Source organism: Urocampus carinirostris, chromosome 6, assembly GCF_059441175.1.
Source record: "Urocampus carinirostris isolate Australia breed hairy pipefish chromosome 6, RoL_Ucar_1.0, whole genome shotgun sequence".
In the NCBI taxonomy this organism is placed as follows: domain Eukaryota; kingdom Metazoa; phylum Chordata; class Actinopteri; order Syngnathiformes; family Syngnathidae; genus Urocampus; species Urocampus carinirostris.
Genome location: NC_142354.1, coordinates 37,826,565 through 37,852,004, shown reverse-complemented (window position 1 = coordinate 37,852,004; position 25,440 = coordinate 37,826,565). Strand labels below are relative to the sequence as shown.

At 38.5% G+C, this 25,440-nt stretch overlaps 2 protein-coding genes across 2 annotated transcripts in view; one reads left to right on the top strand and one right to left on the bottom strand.

The window, feature by feature from the left end:
• Positions 1-2,527, bottom strand: part of padi2 (peptidyl arginine deiminase, type II) — a 29,813-nt gene extending 27,286 nt beyond the window's left edge. The window contains exon 1 of the mRNA XM_088338945.1: positions 2,102-2,527. The gene's annotated coding sequence lies outside the window, so the exon portion shown is untranslated. The remainder of the gene's footprint in view (positions 1-2,101) is intronic.
• On the top strand, positions 1,914-25,204 carry lrig2 (leucine-rich repeats and immunoglobulin-like domains 2). The gene is made up of 18 exons (XM_088338949.1): positions 1,914-2,550; positions 5,421-5,495; positions 5,704-5,838; positions 5,927-6,070; positions 6,796-6,939; positions 8,120-8,263; positions 8,400-8,543; positions 11,299-11,379; positions 12,254-12,325; positions 12,446-12,514; positions 12,588-12,751; positions 12,876-13,187; positions 13,295-13,576; positions 14,516-14,956; positions 15,441-15,593; positions 16,333-16,473; positions 17,056-17,301; positions 22,087-25,204. Exons 1-18 carry the CDS (start codon positions 2,363-2,365, stop codon positions 22,236-22,238), a joined length of 3,087 nt encoding a protein of 1,028 aa, XP_088195075.1. The 5' UTR covers positions 1,914-2,362; the 3' UTR covers positions 22,239-25,204.
• The last annotated feature ends 236 nt before the right edge of the window (positions 25,205-25,440 follow it).

The following is a 25,440-nucleotide window of genomic DNA, read 5'->3' as shown; positions in this document are numbered from 1 at the left end:
GTTTATGCATGTACCCCTTAAAACTAAAAACCTTGTGAAAAGTTGGTGTAAAAATATAAAGGAAAATGTTGCAGTTTGGTCATTGAGTCTCTGTAGTTTGTTTTATTTTTGTGTTTGTTGTAGCACTCGTTTTTGGTTGCACTGCACAATATAGTGACATCTAGTGGTCAAGTATGATACAGTGTCCCTTTAAAAAATATCTACTTTGAAATTAGTACCTGTTCTTTTACTCATAACTGGATAGTTACTTTTGTTTCACGCCTGACTACAAACAAGCTTAACGATACACTTGCAACATTTTTTTTTGTATGTTCTCCCCGTGCTTGCATGGGTTTCCTCCGGGAACTCCGGTTTCGTCCCACATTCCAAAGACATGCATTTCAGGTGGATTAGCCGGTCCAAATTGTCCCTAGGTGTGAATGAGCGAGCGAGTTGTCTGTCCCTGTGTGCCCTGCGATTGGCTGGCAACCACTTCAGGGTGTCCCCTGCCCACTGCCTGATGATTGCTGGGATGGGCTCCAGCACCCCCGCGACCCTACTGAGGATAAGCGGTGCAGCTAATGAGATGAGATGAGATTGGTCAAGAAATTAGTATTTATTTAACATAACAAGAGGATCACTGACAGGGAGCTGAAATAGTTGTCCGCCATCTTGCTACAATAGGGTACCCCCCAAAAAAACAAAAACCTTGTGAAAGGCTGATGTAAAAATGAGATGAAAACTGATGCAGTTTTGTCACATTGAGTCTCTCTATCTGGTATTTTTACTTGCGCTTTTTTCCTTTTTTTTCCTTTTTTGAACATTGCATCATTGCCGACTAAATTGACATCAGACAATCAAACAACAATACACAGTTAACAACTTTCAAGGTGGACAACATGTGTTGCAGAAATACATAGAAGACATAAATTAATAGATACACTGAATTAAAAATAATAATAATACACAATATGACATGTTTAACTGAAATGAACAGTTAAATTCTTTAGTTTTTTATCATACAAACCATTTGTACAATGGAAAAGTTTCTTATATTTGAAGCTTTTACTCCACTAAAAATTAAATTGTTGGAAAGTTGTAAAAGCTAGATATATATTTTTTGGGGGGGTTGGGATTTTGTAGAGGTTTATTGTTCTATATTCTTTGTCATTTTTAAAATGAGAAATGTTGATGTTTCACAATTTTTGTTCTGTATAAATCCAAATGTAATATAACTTCTGGTTAAGGTTTTCTAAAAAGTTAATACTTTGAGCTTGGTTGCACTTGTTTTTTGGTTGCACCACACACTACAGCGACATTTGGTGGTAAAATATTACCAGGGTTGGGTAGGGTTACTTTAACTTGACTACTTTCAATTACTTTTGGATTACTCCAATACCAAATATGCTAATAAAAGACAAAAGAAACTAAATATGAATAAAATGACTACATTTTGTGCAGGCTTGGGGAGTAACGGAATACATGGAACGGCAAAAATGATGTTGGCAAGCTGTTTGGATTTATTTCTATTTTGTTTCTGTCGCATTTTATGTTAGTTTTGCTGGCGATCAAAACCAGGAGAGAAAGCTTACCACGTGTTGTGAGTCATAGTTTGATTCATATTTAGTTTCTTTTGTCATTTATTAGCATATTTGGTATTGGAGTAATCCAAAAGTAATTGAAAGTAATCAAGTTAAAGTAACCCTACCAACCCTTGATATTACGCAGTGTCCCTTTAATCATATTATTATAATTAGCTCTATTTAAAACATCTGCGCTATTTTGAACGAGAGTAGTGTATTACGTTTCACTTTTCACTTCTTCCTGCAGTAACAACCAATCACATTTGTGTACTTTTTGAGAGACGCGTGCCAAAGCCAATAGAATTGCCCAAATCTTGGCAAAAAAAAGAGGCGGGGCACATACTACCCCATTTCGTCAACAACTGGGTGCTTTTGTTGTTCCATCAGGACACTGAGCGCCGGTAAAATGATTGTTTATCTCTTTCAAAAACTTCGGCGAACATTTTAAAACTCGTTATTGGGTTGACTCCGACCGGACGCAAACATGGCGCGGGGTTAAACGCAGCGCTCGAGAAAGTGGAAAAAGTGGGTCGCCTCACCAGGTTCGAGCAAAAGGAATCCCAGACACAGGAAGAAGAAGCAAGGCGAAATCTCAGCAAGGATGCTGCGCTCAAAATGCCCTTTAATTCTGCTTAATATCTTCTTACGGAACTGGGGTGGCGTCCCTAAATCAAATTGCTTTTCTGCTTGACCGACCACTTGCTGGGACAATAGCTCGACTGCAGAATAGTGAAAGTGAGGACGTCCAAAGCGAGTTAGCCGCGTAGCTACACAGCTACTCCTGCTGGAAGACATTTAAAATGGCGGAGGCTTTGCTCCTTCACTCAGCCGTCGTCTTGATGCTTCTCAGTTCGAGTGTGTGGGGCCTCCAAACCTGCCCGGCTCCTTGCTCGTGCATCACAGGGCCGGAGGAGCTTCGTGTCCTGGACTGCAACAGGAGGAGGCTCTCTGCGGCTCCCCTTGAGCTACCGGAGGGGATAAACCAAGTGTAAGTGCAGCGATGAGATAGCCAGGGTGTCCTGAACTTGTCAACAGTGTTTTATATCATATTGTCAAGTCAATAGTTTGTTCAGTTGTGTCTGGAATAACGTTGCATTAAAGCGCACTTTTTATTATCTAGTGTGTTAAAATCTAGTAACTCAGAGTTACGTAAACTCTATACAGTTCAAGTCGTTTAACAATGCGTAAATGACTGTGGTTGTCAGCGTATTGAGATGCTTCGCTTACCTTTGATTAATCTGGCACAGAATATGGTAATTGGACGTTTATGTAAATGATGATGCCGACATAGGTGAGCCCTTGTTTACTAAAGCAGTGGTCTGCAACTTTTTTTTTAACCCAAGGCCGGTGTTCTTGTCTTCTTTTTTATCAAGTAAAACTATCAACACTGAAAGTCAGATTTATTGCAGCAAACGCCATGGTAAAAAGCTACTACAAAAAAATTTGGGGGGGAGAAGTGAAAGAGTCAAATAACACTAAATCAAAAGGAAAAGTTTAAGATAGATAGATACTTTATTCATCCCTGAAGGGAAATTCACATTTCCAGCAGCATCCCTGAGCTGAGAACAGTACAATAATAAAGCCAAAAGAATACAATATACAAATACCCAGTGTGACGTGCAAATGCCCACTGTAGCGTGTTATATAAAGTAACTAAATAGTGCTACACAGAATACAAGTGCTCTCTGTGGGAAATCACAATCACCCTCATGCGCACTTGGCATTGATAAGACGTTGCAATGAGTAGAAAGGAATTTCAGAATCCAGGTTTAAAGTTTGGCTATACAGTGGAACCTCGGTTCTCGACCATAATCCGTTCCAGAACCCTGTTCGAAAACCAATTTGTTCGATCACCGAAATCATTTTTCCCATTAAAAATAATGTGAATCGTTTTAATCTGTTCCAACACCCTTAATGTTTACCTTGAATGTTTAACGTAAACATAAAGCCAACCCAGGCTAATCGTACGTCCGCGTTATCGTAATCTTCCGTACGAAAGATTACGCTAACATGAACCTGTAAAAATAAAAAAAATCAGGTCGTTTACAAGTCATCTAGCACCCGGGTCTCCACAACAAGTGGTGAGCGGTTCATTGGAAAGGGGGCTCCGTTCCAACACCCTGAAAGTTGGGCTCTGTTCCAACACCCACATAAAGCTAACCCAGGCTAATCGTACGTTGGCGTTATCGTAATCTTCCGTACGAAAGATTACGCTAACATGAACGTGTGTAAAAATAAAAAAAAGGATATAGAAAATATTTATGGATAGGATTTCTTACCTTTGTGGTGGTCAGCAGAAGGTGCAGGTGGATGGCCGTTGCTTGCTTATAGCACTCACTCCCTTAGCCACATCACTAGATTTCACAGCCTCCTTATTCTTTAGTATCGTACTGATTGTAGATTTTGCCATGCTGTATTCCCTAGCAAGATCAAACACTCGCACACCTTCATATTTTGCTATTATGTCTTTCTTAAATGCAATAGTTGTACGCACTACTTTTCTTTTTTCACCTGTAGCAACTTTGCTGCTTGCACTGACTTTCTTTCGGAGGCATAATAAGGGGCTAAAACACCCGTACGCCGCTCAGCATCGCACCCTAGCGTACGCACTCCCGCATTACCGGCGGTCGAACTCGTTCGATTATTTTGACCGGACAGCGAAGCAAGAATTTCTCGAAATTTTTGGACGGACTCCGATTTGTTCGAACTGAGAGGCGTTCGAAAACCGAGGTTCCACTGTATTCCCATTGCCCATTATAATTATAATTATTATTATTAACAAGCCCAGTTCCCTGGTGCAATTACTTGACAACTTGGGATCTAGATGACATGGGTAAAGGCAATAGAGTTTCATCGCTTGGTCACAATATTTTTGCTAACGGTACTATGTTGTACTCTCTCCTGTAATGCTCCATTACAACATCGCACAATGTGGCATTGTGAGTAAAAATAGTGTGATGATGAGAGAACATGTAATACTTTTCTCTGTTGTCATCTACAATCCTAGTAGTCCACTCCCTAACCAGATTCATGGGGTCTGATTGGTCAATTGAACAAATGCTGCGTCGTGCATGTCCTAAATCGGCAACTTTGCTGTGATTGCTTGGAGCTGTTTATTATCACATTTTGAATGAGACAATTGCACGCATTTAGTTTGCTGTGTTGTCATATTTTTTTACGTCATCACATTAAAGCCACACGCTTTGCTTAAAGGCCTTAATCCAAATGCATGCCAAAATCTTATTTTCTTTTAGCCCTTCTAGTTAGGCCAAATACCTATAAAAGCAAATCTGATTTTTGCAGGATAAACAAACTACATTTAAGAGAAATATGATGTGGACAGGGTATATATGAGTCTGGGGTCGAGTAGTACCTTACATTTACTACCAATGACGGTTTAGTTTACGCCATCAGTTTTTAACTTGTGCAACCATTAACAATTACTTATTTGCTGGTCATAGACATATAATAATCTCAGTGCAAAACAGGAGATCTGGCAATTCCAACAATTTCTTAAAGCCTGATCGACCAATCAAAGCTTTTTATAGGAAAATAGACTCTCATGATTAGCTGGCAACTAGTTCAGGTTTTGTCTTACCTCTTGTATCGTAGACAGCTGAAATAGACTCCAGAATCTGGATTTACTGGAAACATATTTATGACAATATACACTTTTTAACAGTTGCTCATACCCTCGAGGATTGATTGCATTGAGCGTTGATCGTGTTTGAAAACATAAGCCTCCCTTTTATGCTATGCATTGGGCTCTCCTGTTGATAAGCTTTTCATCATATAAAACAATGTAGCTATTTCCTGCATTAAATTTATTGATTATTGTGTTTTTTCTTTCAATTGTAGCTCAATGAACCACAATGAACTGTCAGCTTTCCCCTTCCTTGGAGAAGCCTCTGCCAACATCACAGCACTGTCACTGTAAGTGTTAAATCCTCTTAGTTGTACAACATACACTTTAGCTAAACCCCTTTTATGTTAATTGAAGCTGTAATCCATACTAAATGACTAATATGTTAATGTAAAAAGGTACACATAGGCAATTGAGTCATTTTGATCTGCCAATATGCTTACATAAATAAACAATAAGTCAATTTTCCATCTTGACTCACACGTATGTATGCTTTAGAATACACAATCGCATCTCTGAGCTCTTGATGCATCAGCTGTTGCCATATGACTCCCTGGAGGTGCTGGACCTGTCTTCAAACTCCCTTTCCGACCTCAGGGTTGGAACCTTTCCCTCGATGCAGCTCAAATACCTGTAGGTCCTAAAAAGGCATCTGGCTAAAATGAAAGTTTATTTATTTTACAAGTTTACTCACTTTTTTTAATTTATGTCAATCCTGCAGAAATTTGAGTAATAATAAGATCAGTGTCCTGGAGCCAGGCTGCTTCGACAACATCTCCAGCTCTTTGTTGGTGTTGAAACTCAACAGGAACCGATTGACAATGTTGCCATCTAAAGTATTCCAACTTCCCAATCTACAGTTTCTGTAAGTATCATTGGATGTGAAAGAGTTGCTCCGAAAAAGGAAACAACCACAAATTGAAGGACGTAGTACCAAGAGTTCTTGCATAGCATCGTTGGTTTATAATTGTCAATGCCCAAGTGATTCGATGACAAAAGTAAGGGTGGCCGAATGGCAAAAAAATATAATATCCCAATTCTTATAAATTAAAATTCTCGTCTGTCGCAATTCAGAATTAAATTTATATATTTATATAGTTCTGTGACGGTCACGCCGTTGACCTATTGTTTTTGAAATGATAGAATGAGTGTTAGAGTAACGCATGTGAGTGCACTCTGTGTGCAAGCACTATGGCCATTAGTTATACTCAGTCACTTTGTAAAAGCTAAATGACATTCTAATATTAGCTAAAATAATATGAAACCTGAGCAAAAGTAAATGATTTAATTAATCGCTGACTGCTGGGAACTTAACTAAGTGGGCTTCATTTAGATAACACAATGATCTTTTATCACAATTATTATAATTATTATTTTCTTTAAGTGTCTAGACTATTTTTAAATGCTGAAAAGCATTTATAAAATACATTAAATGTGAAAATGTTATGCCCTAGTTCGACTTCATTTTTCCAAAATAAAGTCCCCTTGACCTTGGTGCAAGATTGGATTGAGATACCCCTACTGAGTGTGCATTGTTTTTTGTTTTTTTTTAACTGACTCAAAACTCACAATTCTTTCTCTCCCCATCAGTGAAATGAAGCGTAACAAAATCAGAATAGTGGACAGCCTGACTTTCAAAGGGATGGATTCACTACGTTCACTCAAATTGCAACGAAATGGACTCACCAAGCTAATGGACGGAGCCTTTTTTGGACTCATCAACATGGAAGAACTGTGAGTAAAGATGGCTGGTGATGAGTTATTAATTACAGTTTACAACAGGGGTTGGGAACCTTTTTCGACCCAAAGCGGAAAAAAATAGAAACCAATTATAATATATATAAATATATATATATATATATATATATAATATTAGAGGGCCACACTATATATTCTGAGACAAAAGCGCCATACCGGATCTACAGACAAAACTTAATTCTTCAGCACATTTTATTTCACTGTGTGATGTTTGATAAAATCTATAACATATTAATGCCAGAGCCCATGTCCCATATGAATATAAACATGCCACTTAAAATGTGTCACCCTCCTGCAGTTACTTAGGAGCGTTGAGGCTGGATTTTGTCCTTAATAATGGTGGCAAAACTAGGTGCGAGCAGAGTTATTTTTTTTTAATTTTATTTATTTTTATTTTTTTTTAGAAAAATGTCACAAAATACTGCAAATACCAACGTATTTACCTCTTACGGCTCTGGTCGAATAGGATTGTGAGGGCCCTATGTATAGCTCTGGCCATTCCTACTGGTCACCCGATTAAATTGCTCTAGGTGCTTTGCTATAACTTTTGGGTGTTTAAAGTTGTGTTTTTAATCATAAAGTGTCTGGACAATAAATATGGATTGTTTATTGAGATTCCGCATAAAGTATTATTAAGTGATTTACTGCCAAAACTGGGTCTGTTGGTGTGACAACTTGACTGTAATAAAAATCGTTGCCTTACATGTATATACTGGACTAAACCCTTTGTGCATTCAGTATTTTCTCGGCTTTACACGTGCGCCAATTGGCTTTGCATGTAAGTTTTATCCCCGAGTCATATGTACTCATGAAAAGAGCCGTATATGGTTTGCGAGCCATAGGTTCCCGACCCGCTGGTCTACCATTTAATTGGCTGCAATGTATTTTTTTATAGTGGAAGAATGTGTTAATTTGATTGAATCTTTTTCCGAGAGGGGTACAAAATTCCCCCAAAATTTCAGAAAAACGTTTTTCATTTTTTTTATTTCACGTATATATTTTAAATTTTTCAGCCCTATGCTGAGCCCATCCCTACTAAATAGTTACTTGCATAGTAATGCTGCAGGAGGAACCATAAACTGTTTCCCCCTTGTGTCTTGTGTTACTTTTTTGCCAATAATGTTGAGGGATCGGTCAACACCATTTGATTTTTCAGAGAGCTTGAGCACAACAATCTAACAGAGATTAACAAGGGCTGGCTCTACGGGCTGCGGATGTTGCGTATCCTGCGAGTGAGCCAGAACGCTTTAAGCATCATCCGACCTGACGCTTGGGAGTTTTGCCAAAAGCTGGTGGAGCTGTGAGTGTTTTTTAATTTACACCTGGATTCACCACTTCATTAAACCGATGATCATTTTCACTTGAATACATTTAAAAGTACTCTTCTGCTGTGTAAATCCAGCATTTTTTTAAACAAATATTTTTTTTTTGTACAGTGATCTGTCCCTCAATCACCTGACCAGACTAGAGGAGACTGCTTTTGTGGGATTAGGTCTCCTGGAAAGCTTGGACCTTGGGGAGAACTCAATCAGCCATGTGGGAGAGCGGGTCTTCAGTAGTCTGGCCAATCTGCGTACATTGTAAGTCATGCCTCACGAATGAAGTTCTTGGTTCTGAAACCTTCATTATACAGTAATCCCTCGCACACAGTTAATTTTTCATGGTCTCGCTGCTTCACGGATTTCCATTGTGAGTTGCGTTATGCATTCTCGTTAGGCTAAATTGTCCCCGAGAGAGTGGTTTATTTTAAAAAGCATATAAGTATTAATTCCTTTTTTTGGTCCAATACATGTTTGTGCCTGTAAAAGAATTGTTCTGTTTTTTCAGTTAAAAGATATTTTTGTACATTAAATATAAAATAATCGTTTCTATTCCAATGTTTTCACTGAGCACAGGTTTTTATTTTCACCTAACGCCACCGAAAAATGAGGGATTACATTTTTTACTTTTACAGTGCGACATAAATTATAGAGTTGTAAAGACAAGTCATATTTAGTTGTGATTGCTTCAGCAAGGCACGACTACATTGCCAAGTGCTGTAAGCACAGGGCATGCTAGCGAGAGGATGCTAACAGCTATGTGCGCCGCTAGCAAAGCCAGCCCAAGTATTCGCGCAAGCTAGCTGTTAACACTGTCGGCAATGCTAACTTCTTCATAGTAAAACATTTTGGTAATGGCTATATTTTAACGACTTTATATTTACAAATTATGCTAGTGGCCTCATGTTAATGAGTTATGCTAACAGGTACATGCTAAAAAGTGATGCTAACGGCTAAATGCTAACTTCTTCATGCTAAAAAATTTTGGTAATGGCAATATTGTAACGACTTCATATTTACAAATTATGCTAATGGCATGTGGGCCCATCTCAAATGAACTTGCCAGTACCGGTGGGGTGTGGGGGGGCGGAGTCCCCCCACAGAACCAAGTAAAAATGACAGAAACATCTCTCTGAGTTAAAACTTTATGCTAACTCATAATGCTAACAACCGGGGTTATATATACATGCCGGGATTATCTTCCAGATCAATCACAACTCTTACAATTGCCGCGGGAATTCTAGTTGATCATTATTTTCCTATGTAATACGTTAATTTTTAAAAATCTATCTTTGGTCTGTGCATTCTGAAGGAACACTGAAGGTTTGTTTGTTTCATTCTGTAGTTAATAGTTTTTGTAGATTTTTTTTTTAGTGAAGTGACGATAACAATGCAAATGTTCCCAATTTTGAGTTTACTAATAGCCTGTGTTGGCTTTTACTTCCTCATTGTCATACATCTAAGCTGGACTTACATTGCACGTCCCAGGTGGCCCATTTTAATTTAGTTATCAGACTTTTTCTTTTCCACAGTGTTTTTTGCTTTGCTATGATGTATAATTTTGTTTAATATTGACATTGACTTTTTTTTAACTAATTAATGAAAGGACTGAGTTTAAGGGCTGGGTTTGGTCTTTTGCTTCAAACATTTAATATATTATTGCAATCTGAGGTGGGGGATTTTAGGATTTTCTTTTCAAATAAAATTATAATCTAAATGTTATCACAATCCTTTTTAAACTAGAGATAAAGAAAAATAATTCATTTTAAGACAACTATGTCTCTTGATTAATTTTTATTTTGAATCATGTGAGCATGCAGTTTAATAATAGCCCCTAACCTGAGTTATAGTAAATTTGTTCCAATTTGTGTGTTTAAATGCAACCACATGGGCAGATGTTCTCTACATCTATTCATACAGAGTTTATGAATTTCTTTTTCTCCAATTAACATTGGCCACACATCCTCATTTTTCATTTGAATTTAAAAGAACAATAACCGGTAGATGTATTTCCTTTTGAATTGTGCAGTGTAAATCCAGCCTTAAATCAAGAGCACCAATGTCATTTTATGGTATGCCATTCCACTCCCCCTCCATTTCTTGTCTTTTTTAATATAGTACACCCACCAAATCCTCCAACCTATTGTTAGAAGTAGATGTACGCTCTCAAGTCACGTGGTCTTTGACATCTTGGGAAATTAAAAAAAAAACTTTGCAGTCCTGATTTTGTGTATTTGACATAATTCTGAGTTTTGTAGTGGGTTCCTCTTAAACTGCACACCACTCTTTGAAGTAATATAACTGCTGTTCATATCTGCCCATGCAGATTAAATTATTTGGTTCCTGCATCTCATCATTCGCTCAAGTTTGCCACCATTTTTAGCCCGACTCTTATTTGGGCTGCTAACTGTGCCATTGCAAACTAATTACATAAAATGTGGCCTCTTGGTTTTACATCAATCTGTGAGGCAAAATGGGGATGTTGTGAACTCATTATTTGCGGCTCGAGAAGGAGGTCAGCTGCGACAGCTTGACACACCAGCATGAGTGATGTGAGAGAGGAATTGGTAGAGTGCAGGAGTTCTTTCAGAGGTGGCCAAGCGTGAGGAAGGATTGACAAAAGGAGCCCCATCCCACAGGCGCCTGGCATGTCTATGGGCCAGTAAAGCAATTTTTTTGCCAAATGAGAGTCCGATTCATTCCTTTACTCACCGAGGCCATATGCGGAATTCTTGATTTTGTGATTGGGTTTATATTTTTTTAAATTTACCTAAGTTAAATAAACTTTTTTTAATTCATCTACATCGTTTAGCAGTGTTTTTTTAGGTGAATATTAGAGTTGTCATTTTGTACTTTGCGAAGCACCTTTCTAACATAGTTCACCTTACATAACTTCCTAGACAATTCCTTTGTCAAATGTTCTTGTCCATTTAGTTTCTCAAAGCAAACTCACTTACCATGTATTCATACATCGTGTTACGTCTTAAGCATAATTTGTGTTTCTTTCTTTTGGCAGAGACATTCACAGTAATGAAATTTCTTGGGCCATCGAAGACTCCATCTGCCTGTTTGATGGAATGAAAAAGCTGAACACGTTGTGAGGACACTCGAATGCTTGTTTATATAAAGCTAGGTTCACACTGCAGAGCCTAATGCTCAATTCCGTTTTTTTTTGTAAAATCTGATGTTTTTGTGAGATCGGTCACATTTCCAACTAATTGCCACCTGTATGTGACTTTAACCTAATGTGTGAAAGCCTCAACTGACACACATGCGCAGTAGAGCACATGTGACATCACACGCAATGCACTCATGTTTGCGTAAGTACTTATGGATATTGACAGCGCAGCGTTTTCCCTCAAGTATTAATTCCATCCAAAACCTTGCTTTCTCCCATTGAATTATGTCTGTGTGGTGGGATTTAAATGTAAATTTTGTCCACTACCACTAGAGGAGGATACTAATGCTTTAAGAATGAACTCGAGCGACATGCTAATAATCCGTGATGCGATGTTGGCTGTTAAGTGAGTTGGAAAAAAACAAGTGGTTATCTTTAATGAATGGGTGATTTAATGACACCCGCTGTTTTCATCTGCCGTGGTTTATCTGCTTCCTCCCGCCTGTTTGATGGCTAAATAGTGACGTCTACCACATATCGATACGTGCAGGTCAGACAAATGCGTTTTTTTCCGGTCAGACAGAAGTTTTATTCCAAAATATCAGATATGTCTCGGATGTAGGATCACATAGAAAATGGCCGGGGTCTGGTGTGAAAAAAGCCGATAAAGTCCATCTGAACGGCACATAACAGATCAAATACAGGTAGCGTCCGTGCAAAAAAATATCGGATTTCACTGCAGTGTGAGCAAGGCCGAATTGTGTTGATGTTGATCGTCTTTTTCATCAACAGTCTGTTCTTGACTAAGTTTTTTTCAGGTGACTAATTCACCTTCAAACATTCTGTCTTGTAGAATATTGCAGCAGAACAAAATTAAGTCAATCACAAAGAAAGCCTTCGAGGGTCTGGATGAGTTGGAGCACCTGTGAGTGAATTATTGTAACACATGCAATTATCCCAGAGCGGGTGCACTGTTTTTGTCATCACCCCCCCAAAAAAGGGGGGTCACTTGCTCGTTACTTATTTCTGTTTTATATTTTATTAGGGACCTCGGGAAGAATGACATAATGTCAATCCATCCTGAATCATTGCTGCATACAAAGCTTAAAGTGTTGTAAGTAAACATGGACATGTTTTTATTTGGCTAATGAATAGCTTATTCACTCGTGTTTCCTCTTGCCTTCTAGCATCCTCAACACAAGCAGTCTGCTGTGTGATTGTCACATGGAGTGGCTCGGACCCTGGCTCACCAACAGCCACTTTCTTCATTCTGTGTCCGCCGTTTGCGCCCACCCTACCAGTCTGCTGGGTGCCAGCGTCCTTTCAGTCAGCCCCAAAGACTTTGTGTGTGGTCTGTGGTCCAATTTATTTATTTTTACAGATTTTATTATTTTTATCAGCTCTAATAATTTGCAAAAAATGCAATCACACCAAATATAGAAAATGTAACTATCACAATGTTTTTAACCCTAAAGATAACTTCCCCAAACCTCGGATCACCACTCATCCGGAGACTTTGGTGGCATTGCGTGGCAGCAACATCACCCTGAGTTGCGTGGCATTGAGTAGCAGCGACTCGGCAATGAGCACGGCATGGCGAAAAGACGGGGAGCTACTTTACGATGCTGAGGTACAAAACTACGCCCGGTATCAGAAAGGCGAGCTTATCTACACTACCGTGCTGCACCTCCTCAACGTCAACTTCACTGACGAGGGACGCTACCAGTGTGTGGTGTCCAATCACTTTGGAGCAAACTACTCCAACCGCGCAGAGCTCACCGTTAACGGTGAGCTTTTTGGACATATTTATTTTGTAATGCTTTTGTTTCAGATCTACATTGGACAAAAGCAAGAATTTCATAAATTGTTTGTAATCGTTCTCACCTCTCAACAGAGCTTCCATCTTTCATTAAGACCCCTATGGATCTGACCATCCGCACTGGCACCATGGCCAGGCTGGAATGTGCTGCTGAGGGCCATCCTTCACCCCAGATTGCTTGGCAAAAGGATGGAGGAATTGACTTCCCAGCCGCCCGTGAGCGCAGAATGCACGTCATGCCGGACGATGACATCTTTTTCATTGCCAATGTCAAAACGGAAGACATGGGGGTCTACAGCTGCACTGCGCAGAACGCAGCGGGAAGCTTGTCAGCTAACGCCACACTTACCGTTTTGGGTGAGTTGTTTACTTGAATTATGCAGCATGCTAGGCCAGCCATATATGTACTTTATTTTTGTAACCATTAGGTTCACCGTAATTACAGTTGCCGTATAACTTAGGAGTGCTATTTGTAACATCATATTAAATGCCTTATTTAGATAATATCTTCCTGTTACAAATAACTATAAGCACTACTTTCAGTCTGAGAATTATTTAATTTTAAAACTAGCATAAGCTCACAACACATTTTAAGTTGTACTGTATTGGATTGGGCATCACATTCTTTTGCTTTTGTCTTCTTAAAAAATGTTTGTAGCTGGTCCTTTGGTTCATCCTTTCCAGTCCATCTCTTCTTACTCAACAAATTTATCAAGCAAAGGAGCATCGTGCTATGCACATTGCAGTTTAAGAGGCACTTTAAAGTCTCACCTAATATATATCAGAGGAATGCATTTATGTTACTTGGTCAAAGTTTTTTTTTTTATTATTTTGTTCTTTCTTTCTTTCAAAAGTAGGAACTAGGTTTAAGTCAGTTCAGGTTATTAATCAAAAGAAAGGTTTGCAGCATCAAGACACATACAAAGATATCTAGGGAAGTACAAACATCTGTTATTTGCAGAAATTTCTTATCCAGGCACTGCCTCTCTATACTGATGGAATTATTTTATTTACTCCAAGGAAATACCTTCATAATACATACATTTATTTTTGCTATTCATTGTAAGAGCATGTGGAAAATTTTGCCAGTGGCATAAATGGGGGAACAAAGAGGCCTAATTGTGAAATAAATACAGGACTGATATTCATACCAATTAGGTGACATAAGACAATAATGTGCCGTGACCCACGCTGTCTTGATCACCCCCGGTCTACTTGTTATATGGCTGTTTTATGACTCAGTTGCACCTTATCTATAGTAACTGCATTAAGGAATGACATAATTTGTTGTTTCAGAAACCCCATCATTTATGCGTCCCCTGGAGGACAGAACAGTGGCAAGAGGTGAAACTGCAGTGCTTCAGTGCATAGCCGGAGGCAGCCCTGCTCCACGCTTAAATTGGACCAAAGACGAGGGTCCCTTGGTGCTCACAGAGCGCCACTTTTTTGCTGCTGCCAACCAGCTTCTGATCATCGTTGATGCTGGCCCCAGTGATGCTGGAAAGTACACTTGCATCATGTCCAACACACTAGGAACTGAGCGCGGCCACATCTACCTTGGCGTTTCGCCATCACCCAATTGCGATACCGGCTCTGGGTACGACCAGGACGGCTGGACCACAGTTGGCATTGTAGTTATTGTAGTGGTGTGCTGCGTGGTTGGGACTTCATTGGTGTGGGTTATTGTCATCTATCACATGCGCAAGAAGAGCGAAGACTACAGCATCACTAACACAGGTTAGATGAATGATAGCACCACACAAAAATAAATGCGGACAACCAGGGTTGGGTAGGGTTACTTTGACTTGATTACTTTCAATTACTTTTGGATTACTCCAATACCAAATGTGCTGATAAAAGACAAAATAAACTAAATATGAATAAAATTATGACTCACAACACGTGGTAAGCTTTCTCTCCTGGCTTTTATCTCTTTGATCTCCGGCAAAACTAACATAAAATGCGACAGAAACAAAATGAAAATAAATCCAAACAGCTTGCCGACATCATTTTTGCCATTCCATGTATTCCGTTACTCCCCAAGCCTGCACAAAATGTAGTCATTTTATTAATATTTCGTTTCTTTTGTCTTTTATCAGCATATTTGGTATTGGAGTAATCCAAAAGTAATTGAAAGAAATCCAGTTAATGTAACCCTACCCAACCCTGCGGACAACTTGAAAATCATGCTGAATAAAAATGTGACATTTTCCTTACACAGATGATATGAACTTACCACCGGACATCCCCAGCTACCTCTCTTCTCAAGGGACTTTGTCAGAACCTCCAGAGGGCTACAGTAACTCCGAGGCTGGCAGTCACCAACAACTCATGCCTCCTCTTACCAATGGATACATACAAAAGGGCACGGACAGTAAGTCCACCCGTTTGAAATGCACTGTCACTTCGTAAACAGTTAAAAACAGTAGCGCCTGCCGCAACATGTTTTTGAAACCAAAAGGTGTCTTTAGACCCACTCAGAAAAAAATCCAAGTGTGTCTTTAGACCCACTCAGGAAAAACCCTGATATGCCCAATGCATACTTTTTTGTATGAAATTTTGTTTGTATTAATTTATGTTCTCTAGAAGTTTATTTTCTAGTGTCAAGTTTAGTGATTTAATATGATTTAAAAAATGTACTAGCCTGCGTCCCCTGTCATGAAATGGCCTCGCTACAGTTTGCAGCCCTTCCGCAGTTGAGTAATATCTCATTTTTTTTTTTTGCCATTATTCTCGCAATTTAATTATTATTTTTTTGTTAAGTAAAGGTAAGCATATATCAACTTTATTGCCTTCAGCTCTGAAATGGTTGTGCTGTTTTACCCTCGGGATCATTGGTCCTCAAGTCCGTTTGAAATACATTGCATGAGGCCTACCATATCTAAATGGTAGAAATGAGCCACAACGCTCCTAGCCCTGGTGGCAGAAATGTGTCAATGTACTCCAATCCGCAGTTAGTATATATTGTTTGCAAGCGCAATAAGCTCAATATTCAGGAACTCTGGTGAAAGTGAAACAATCTGTTCACATTGCAAATTACTAAGAAAAGGTCGATAGACAATCTCAAAACTTTCCCAGCGAGGTTCAAAACCCACTGTTCCTGTGTGTCCCAGGTGTGTGCTATGGAGATGCAGGCAGCGAACTGGAAACTGATGGTAACGGACGGCTTCACTGCAGGGTGGGCCCTTTGTTCACCGGCCATAGCAGTTTCCAGCCTGGGGATGTTCGTGACGGACCAGGTGGAGCCCCATCAGGTCTGCTCGTCATATGGTTGTCTTATTTTGCCTCTGTGAAATTCCATTTTCAGAACCTTTCTGAATATTCTCACTCCATTTTATTATAACTCCAAAAGCTGGATCTTAAGTCGACTTAGCAGAATTGAATTATTATATCAAGTTTTTGAGCGAACTTAAGTAAATAACTAAATTTAGAGTGAGAACTAAGTATTCCATGAAGTAAAACTTTTTCAGGGCTTCTCAACTTTGATTAAAAAAATGTCCTGCAGCCGTGTTTGCATGGTGCATAGGAAGTCTAGAGGGATCCGGGGCCATGGTCTCCGGGAAAAAATATTGGACATTTTGAATTCAAACACATGATCCGGTGCATTTTTTAGCTAAATCAAGAGCCTAGATCTATGATGAATGTGTTCTTTTGTGAACTATTGAATCATAAATACAATAGTTATGAAGGGCAATGACACAGCAAACAAGTCATACCCACAAAGTATGGTAAACGAATTTAAAAAAAGTGCTTGTTATGTAATTATAAAAAAATATAACTAGTGTTGTTCCGATGATGAACTTCTTGTTGAAACTTTGTACATCTTGTATCAAAAGGTGGCGCAGGTCAACTGGTCATCTGCTCAGACTGCTACGACAATGCCAACATGTACTCTCGAACACCCGACTACTGCCTCTACGCCTACGCGGGTGACGATAACACACTGGATAAAGACCTGCCTGTTTTCAAGGAGGACTTCGCCGAGCACCCTCGGCGAGAAGATGCCGCCCTGGAGTGCCTTCTTTACAAACAAGACTCAGAGAGGCCCAGCACCGATACTTTGATGGAAGACTGTACTAGTGGTAAGAACTGTACGCTAAATAGGAATGTATTGTGAGTTGAAATGTGGTCTTGCGTTACAGTAGATACTGTGATGAAAAATACCTTTTCTGGATTATAGCATTGGAGGAAATGTGAATCAAACAGAGATCACGGTGGACAGAGCATAAGATTATCCACTAGCCTAATAGGAACACAAACGACACATGAAAAGGCATTAGGTCTTATCTCACCATCACACTATTTTTAATCAATATAAAATTTCTTGCCACTTTTTCTCAGCTTCAACTAAGCAGTGTAAAAGACAAATGTTTTGAATATGTGTGGCCATGCAGTTATTTATATATTTAAAGATTACCAAATTACTTCCTAGGATGCTTTTCTTGTTTTCAGTACGACCTGATTACTTCCCAAAATGCCTTTTACTTTATTCAGTTAACAATCTTGGCACTTTGTAAAGCCCAATAATACCGACATTGTGGTATCATGGATAAAAATATTGTGATGATGAGATAAAGCCAAATGCCCTTTCAAGTGTCATATTTATTTTTATTTTTTAGTAGATAGGATTTGGCGCATTCCCCACCAGATCAATCAATGCACAAATACACTTTTTGTTTTTAGTAAAGGCCTAACCCTTACTTTAGTTTTAATTCAATGCTCCTTATAGTCTGTTCTCCTTTATAGATGTAAAAATATCACAAATTACAATTCTTCGGGGTGCACACTATAATCCGGTTTGCCTCATTAATACTCAAAATATGAAAAACAAAGTGTTGTTGTCTTTAATTGCACGCATTTCATAGTTTTAAAACTTTTAAAAACAAAACTTCTAAAAGCGATTTCAAATGTTTCTTATCTCCGTATTGTAATTTTAAATACTTTGTAAGAATCTGTTCTTGATCAGTCCTTCCCCCTTGAGGCTTACTGTTCAATAATCAGTATTTTTGGCCTATTTTGGCAACAGCAAGAACTTAGATATCCAATCACATTGGTAAGACAATCGTAACATGAAACGAGCAATTTCTATAAATCATTTGAAAGATATATATTTTACCCTTTTCCCCCAATACTTGTATGAAAATTCCTCAGGGGTCATGACTAACAGTATACTTTTTATCTAACTCCACCCGGCAGAGTAAATGCCCACATCAAACCACACCCCCTACATTGCATATTACCGAATTTTATTGCAACATGTATTCTGTGTAGCACTATCTAGATACTCTATAGAACATGCTACTGTGGGTATTAGCGCGTCACATTGGGTATTTGTATATTGTATTCTTTTTGCCTTATTATTGTATTGTTCCTCAGCACAGGGATGCTGCTGGAAATGTGAATTTCCTTGCGGGGATGAATAAAGTATCTATCTATCTATCTATCTCTAATAGTTAGAAGGGGAAAAATGCTGACTCTGTACAAATGAACAACTGTATATCACCCTGTGTCTTCTAATGAGGACCAGTGCAAACTACTCCTCTTGTCACTGTGACTATCTGCTTGGGGGCTTGGCTTGTGAAAAGAAGAACATGTATTAGGGATGTGAATGTGAAATGCAGACACCAAGTCTCCGGATTACTCAATCGGCTCACAGATCCCTGTTTGTTGCATATGCAGAGTACTTAATATATGTGAAAGATGATTTTGAACAAACAACTTCCATTTACAGTGATTGCTTTCACCAAATGACTAATGGCACTACAGACCATTGCATCTATCCATGTAGAAATCTTGGCACAGTGGTACTTATCCAAATTGGAAAGAAACTGAGAATGTCCAAAATTTGGGATCAGTTCATCTTCAGCCATCCGAAACTGCTCTGCATGGTTTTGGTTTCTGCTAAGTCTCTTGCCAGGCACAGGTTTTGATCCTACTACTCTCTCATCTAGTGAATGCAAAGACTGCTATGTGTAACATTTGTAAGTTTGCATTCAATAAGATGAGATACATTTATTTATTCCATGTGCATCATGCGTTGTAGAGGGAGGAAGACAGGAAAGAAAGAGGGGGGAGAAAGTGAAAAAATAGGGTAAGCGGTGTGGAGTAAGCAAATAGATAAATAGATGGACAGAATATGTATTGAAGTGATCCCAATGTAAATTGGACAAAAATAGATTTTGTTTGGCTTCCTTTAGCTGTTGCTGGATTTTGTCATCCCCTAAAATATTTAATAATGCCAAAACCTCCTCATTTGAACAGGTAATAATAACAGCGTTTGCCATCAGACCGTAAAATGCAGAATAAGAACCTCAAATTACGCGCCTTGGCTCTTGCCAACACTCTGAAGTTTTGTCCCAAACTGAAATAATCACTGCAAGTGATTGACACTAAAGAATCTGAGTTTGTACACATAGAAATAGAAGGTTTTTATTTTTGCGTGATTATTATAACTTTTTGCACTTAAATGCCTGCAGATGAGTGTAGCAAGGGCATCTTGGCTGGAAAACAAGTGAGTCAATAGTTTGAAGCTTTACCAGGTACTTTGTCAAATTTGATTACAATCTGAAAAACTAAACATTGTATTTTACACGATTTTTAAGGGAAGGTTTAGGCGTTTCCAAAAGTGGCCATTTGGAGACGACCAGTTTACAACACTAAAACCTTTGCAAATGTGTATTTTACTTTTGCCAATTTTGACAGTGTGAAAGACTTGTCATTGTTTGAGTTCTCTTAAGAAGTCAATCAATAATTCTGCACACTTGTGCGTGAAAATCACTCACATATTGCTTTGCGCGCGTTCATTTTCGGCTCTGATTTGAATTCAACCCCAGAAAATGGCATATAATTATGTTGGGAATTTAATTGGCTAAACAGTGTGGCAATCATCATTTGATTTGGTTAATACTGGTAAATATATTTGGAACTACAGGAGGCAATATCCGTTTTATTAAACGGGCCCGTATAGGCAAATGCATGCTGTGGACCGTGAATAAAAGCATGCTATCTGCTGAAAGTGCTGTCAATCAAAACGTCAGAGGCTGACTACCATATCAGGAAGAATTTTACTTGTCGGTTTGTTTGTAAAGGGGAGTTTTGGACTACTACAAGGAACGTCCAGCAAGGCAGATATGCTTTAAGGTGGTTTTTGTTTTTAATGTGTCTGCATTATTGCGTGGTTTGAAGTAAATCTTTTACACTGTTAGATTATCTGGATTGTCCTGGATTTAACAAAGCGTTTTTGTGGACATTCAACTAATTTAATGATTGCAAGGGGAGGTGAATGCTGAGTTATGCCGGCTTTATAGTTTTCGGGTATTTTGTTTCAGACTGATAATGATGTTTCTGTGATGAATACATTTTGAAATTGTTACATATTGAATGTTAAGAGTTTGAGCTTTCTAATGATACTGTATGTGGCAAGACGTATTTCGGTGAGTGGTGTTATCATACAGACACATATTTGTTAATGAATGGTTCCGGTGGCCCGCCCAAAAGCCGTTGGAACATTAAGCTGTAAATCTTACCAACTTTACTTCACTGTTAGATATTTCACTTGGATTTAGTCCGAACCCTTCCAAAACAAGTATTAATTTCTCATACTTCGAGTGTCCCTAAGTGTGAATGAGCGAGTGAATTGTCTGTCTTTGTGACTTTGCTAATGGCTGGTAACCACTTCAGGGTGTCCCCTGCCCACTGCCCGAAGATAGCTGGGATGGGCTCCAGTACCCCCGAGACCCTACTGAGGATAAGCGGGGCAGATAATGGATGGATGGATGGATGGATATTTAGAGTCTAAACAAAGTTCCAAATATCATATTTGGCTGTCTAAGATCCCTTAACTGCCTTGGTCATCGGGGCACTACTGAGGATGCAACTCTGGACAACTTTCTCCATTGATGCCTGGCCTGTTTTGAGGTTGTGGAACAGTTGGCACCAGTCCATTCCTTGACATTGTCAACGTAGTTTCTGGTTTTCCTCTCCTTCTGCCCCCTTGGACTGTGCCCTGGAGAATAGTCTTGCCCAGTTCTCTTGAGCTTGTGATGTGACCATACCAATGCAGTTTTTGTCTGTGCACAGTTAGCAGTTCTTAGTAAGGTTCATTGTGCCCTCTAATGGTGTTGCACATTTTATTTGTTACATGGGCTATGTAGCTGATGCCGAGAAGTTTCCTTTAGCATCGCATCTTCATGGTCTGGATCTTTCTTTTCCAGCTTTGCTGTGAGGGTCCATGTCTCACAAGTGTAGAGGAAAACGGAAGTAACCAACGCTTGCATGAGTCTGGTTTGTCTCAGTCAAGTGTCAATCTGTGAAATCAAAGACCAGACTCATGTCTATGTTGTGTTTCAGAAATAAAAACATTTGAATATTTTTGGGGGGGAAATTGATTTTCACAAAATATTAAAAATTATTATTCCTGATTTTATGTATTATGCATTCATTTATTTTAGCAATGAAATATTTCCCCCCAAATGTAACTGACGTGTCTCATTCAATTGGGTGGTACACATCTAGAATGACATGATGAAAGGAAAATATTCATAAAAACAACATACAGCCCTTTATATTGCAGCTCTTGGAAAAAAACAGGACCTGTATATCAGCAATTTAAAATGCAGGATTCATTGTAATCAAAATTCAAATGGTTTGTACAGATGACACAACCCTACTTGATGTGAATCTCTTTGCAAAGATCAGTTATTTTATTCCCATGAGGTAAACCAGCAAAATTTCAAAAACAAAAAGCTGACCTCATGCTCATTTTAGAAAGGGACAGATGCCAGGAGATTTACTATGCTGTACTTTTGTTTAAAAATTGTAATAAATGTTGACTCACACCCTTCCTCTGTCCTCTTTCTCATTTGTAGACTTCATCAACAACTCTATGTGGGGTGAAAAGCAAAATCCTAATGCCCAAGAAGCCATGACTCCTCCACTGGATGATGTGGCAGTGAGCATGCAGAACCACAGACTACCTTCTAAAAGAACTACCTCTCAGGGCCATCCAACACCCACATAAACCCTCCATTACACACCTCTGCCGGTCCCTTCTCACCTACCTCTTCCAGCACTCTGCCAAAGATTCTCACTCTGAGTGCTTATGCATTGTTCTCCTCTCGGGAACTAAAGTGACCACCACCCGTTGTGAATGTAAGATTTTTGAGGGACATCTTTGTGTGAAGGGATCACGTATGACAAATCAACAAGCAGTAAGACTTTGACAACTAAAGACTGCGTAAAGACTTTCATGCCACAATGTGGTGTGAATTAGCATTAGACATGTATTAGAATAACCTCAGCCTTATGCACTCATCCAGCCTTGTTTTTTAAGCAGTTTACACAATCGGAGGACCTTTTTTATTTTATGTGACAATCGTGTGTTTTTTTGTAATCCTTTTATTGCAGCGTCACCTCCATTGAGGCGATACAGGCACTGATCCATTTTCCCTTCACCGCTCAGAGGCACTTAATTTTACAGTGATCTTTTGTTTTTTCTGAAGATACTATCCTTTTGCTGAAAATACTTTGGCACTGTGGAAAAAAGTGTAGAATGTATTGTTTTATACATGTAAGGCTAGTAATAGGTTATATTACATTTTACGTTTCTGTTGTAAAATGTGTTTGGTACGGAGTAATCCATTGCAACTTTTAAATGATTGAGCTTTTGACAGGAAAGACAACTTTTTAAGTTACATTCCTTTTATTTCATAACTGTTAAGTAGAAGATTACAGTACTTCTTTTTTAACACATTTCGTCATTAAGGTTAAAATTAAACTGAGCACATCCCACCGCTCATACAGTAACACTTGATTTGTATTTCAAACTGAGGTTAGGATTACAACTTTCTTTGTTGTCATTGATAACAAAGTTTTGAACAACGAGATTAGACTTGGCACTCCAGGATAAACATATACCATATTTTCCCGACTGTAAGCGCACCCCCCAAAAAAAAAATTTTGTCCCATGTTTTCCATACATAAGGCGCATTTGACTATAAGGCGCGACAGTGACAAGGTCAACAAAGCAGTCAGATAAGTCAGTCAAACTTATTAACCCTTATCATTCAAACAGCTCGCAAAGAAGCAAAAACGTGTCTCAGACACGTACGGACACGGTGTATGTACGATGTCACCATTCACTCTAATACATCATTCCACATATCATTAGAAAGGTTAAACTCTTGGGATTCAAAAATGCCAACCATTTTTTTGGTTTCTATTTTCTTTTTCGCTGTTAACTGTGTGGACAGCAAAGTAAGATTTTCATTATGCAGGGAAACGTGGTTCTTTACGGTGCATATGACAGTAAACACTTTGAATTGAGTTGAATTTAAAAATAGACTCATCACAGAAACATCAAGATCAGTCTGAAACAAGATACTGGGAAAATATAAAGCCGAGGTAGCTCACCAAAGTCATCTTGCAGCCATCACGTTGAATAATAATTCGCAACCATGGTCCTCTTACATCCGAGAGTGTAGTAAATGAAAAGAAAAATCCGCCGAGAAGCATCTGCATCAATGGAAGTTGCTTGTTGCTAGCTGTCTGTTTAGCCTTTTGATTCCTGTTTACAAATACAGAATTTTTTTCTCCAGGCCGTAGAGCAACCAAACAAGTAATTTATATCTTTTTCGGCCAATTGCAGGATTTTTTTTGCCCCGCTTTAGCCTATGCGAGCATGTAAATGCTAAAAAGGACCCGCCTCCTTGACCTCCGAATAACTTTAGCCAATAGTGACCGATTCAAATGATGATTGACACATTAGTTAAGAAATGAAACGGTGGTATATATATCCCAGCATACACCGCGGACTACTTCTACAGCGGAAAATCGAGTCGGCAGCTGCTTGCCTTAGTTGCGAGACCTTGCGACTCAATATTGATCCATATATAAAGGCGCATGGTCAGCTTTTGCAAAAAATAAAGGCTTTTAGGTGCGCATTACAGTCGTGAAAATACTGTTATAAAAACTTGAGAAAGATAAAATACAAAGAATATCAGGACAACTCAGCAAACATAATTATAACAGATAACACAGGGAAACATCACTTTGAATTTACCGGTAATTAAAATGTGCTTGTAGTTGTTGGTCATGTGACATCAACACAGGCTTTTCATGGTTCAAGCAAAATCAACAAACAAGCCAAATGTAGCTCTCAGATTCAGTTTTTGATCTTGTGAAATTCTCCAAGGTCTTCACAATAGGCAGTATTTGCAGTATCCATTTTTTCAAGTGGCTTTAAATTCATTATCAGCGATATATAAGCTATTCAAGATGAATTGTTTCATGAATAGGTAACTACAGTAATAAGTTCAACGGACTGAGGCTCATTTTTCTCAACGTTAAGCCAACTCCGACATTCAGCTTTCGTTAACTGACAATGCTTCACTGTTAGCTGTTTTTTCTGTTATGACATCTAAATAGCGACATATTTTATGTAAACCTTTTGCACTTTTGGGATTTTGTGCCTCTGCTGCCAACATTGTACACTTTTCTTGTTTTTTTAGCAGTGAAACAGTTCAGTCAATATAAAATTGAAAATCTTGAGGTACGTTATCCCCCTATACACAAACACTCTGAATCTTGTTTTTTATGTTAGCGGTTGGACATTTCTATTCTTATGTACATTTACATTTTTGTAAAGCATTGTTTGATTATGGAATTATTATATTCCAGTTAGACGGTACATTATGTTGTTTTTCTTGCTCTAATTTGTTTATGTTTATCATCACCACGTCACATACAGTACATTGTTTGCGTCGTCTCAGTGTCACTTTTTTTCACTCGATACCAAAGTTTACTACAGTTAAAAATCGCTAGACCATTTAAAAAAAAATTAACCATAGTTAAAAATGTTTTTTCAGTTCTATTTTTTGACAGTGTATATTGTGTAAAGCATGTCTGAATAGAATTTAAAACTTTGGTTTTATAGCATAGCTATTACTGACAATAAACATGACTCATGTTCTACACAATTTCAACTAATTTAGTCAGTTTGTTGCTATCCGAAACTGTTTTATTATTTGCATTATATTGTATTAAAGTAAGACATTGCATTTACATATATATTAAAATACGCAATATCTGATCCATTATTCTATTCATCATTAAATATCTTGAAATATTGTGGAATAAAAAATGGTCAAAATATGCTGCTTTCAAGGGTTTAACACCCACCTAAATGAATGAGTTCATACTAGTATTGCAGTGCTACAAACAGG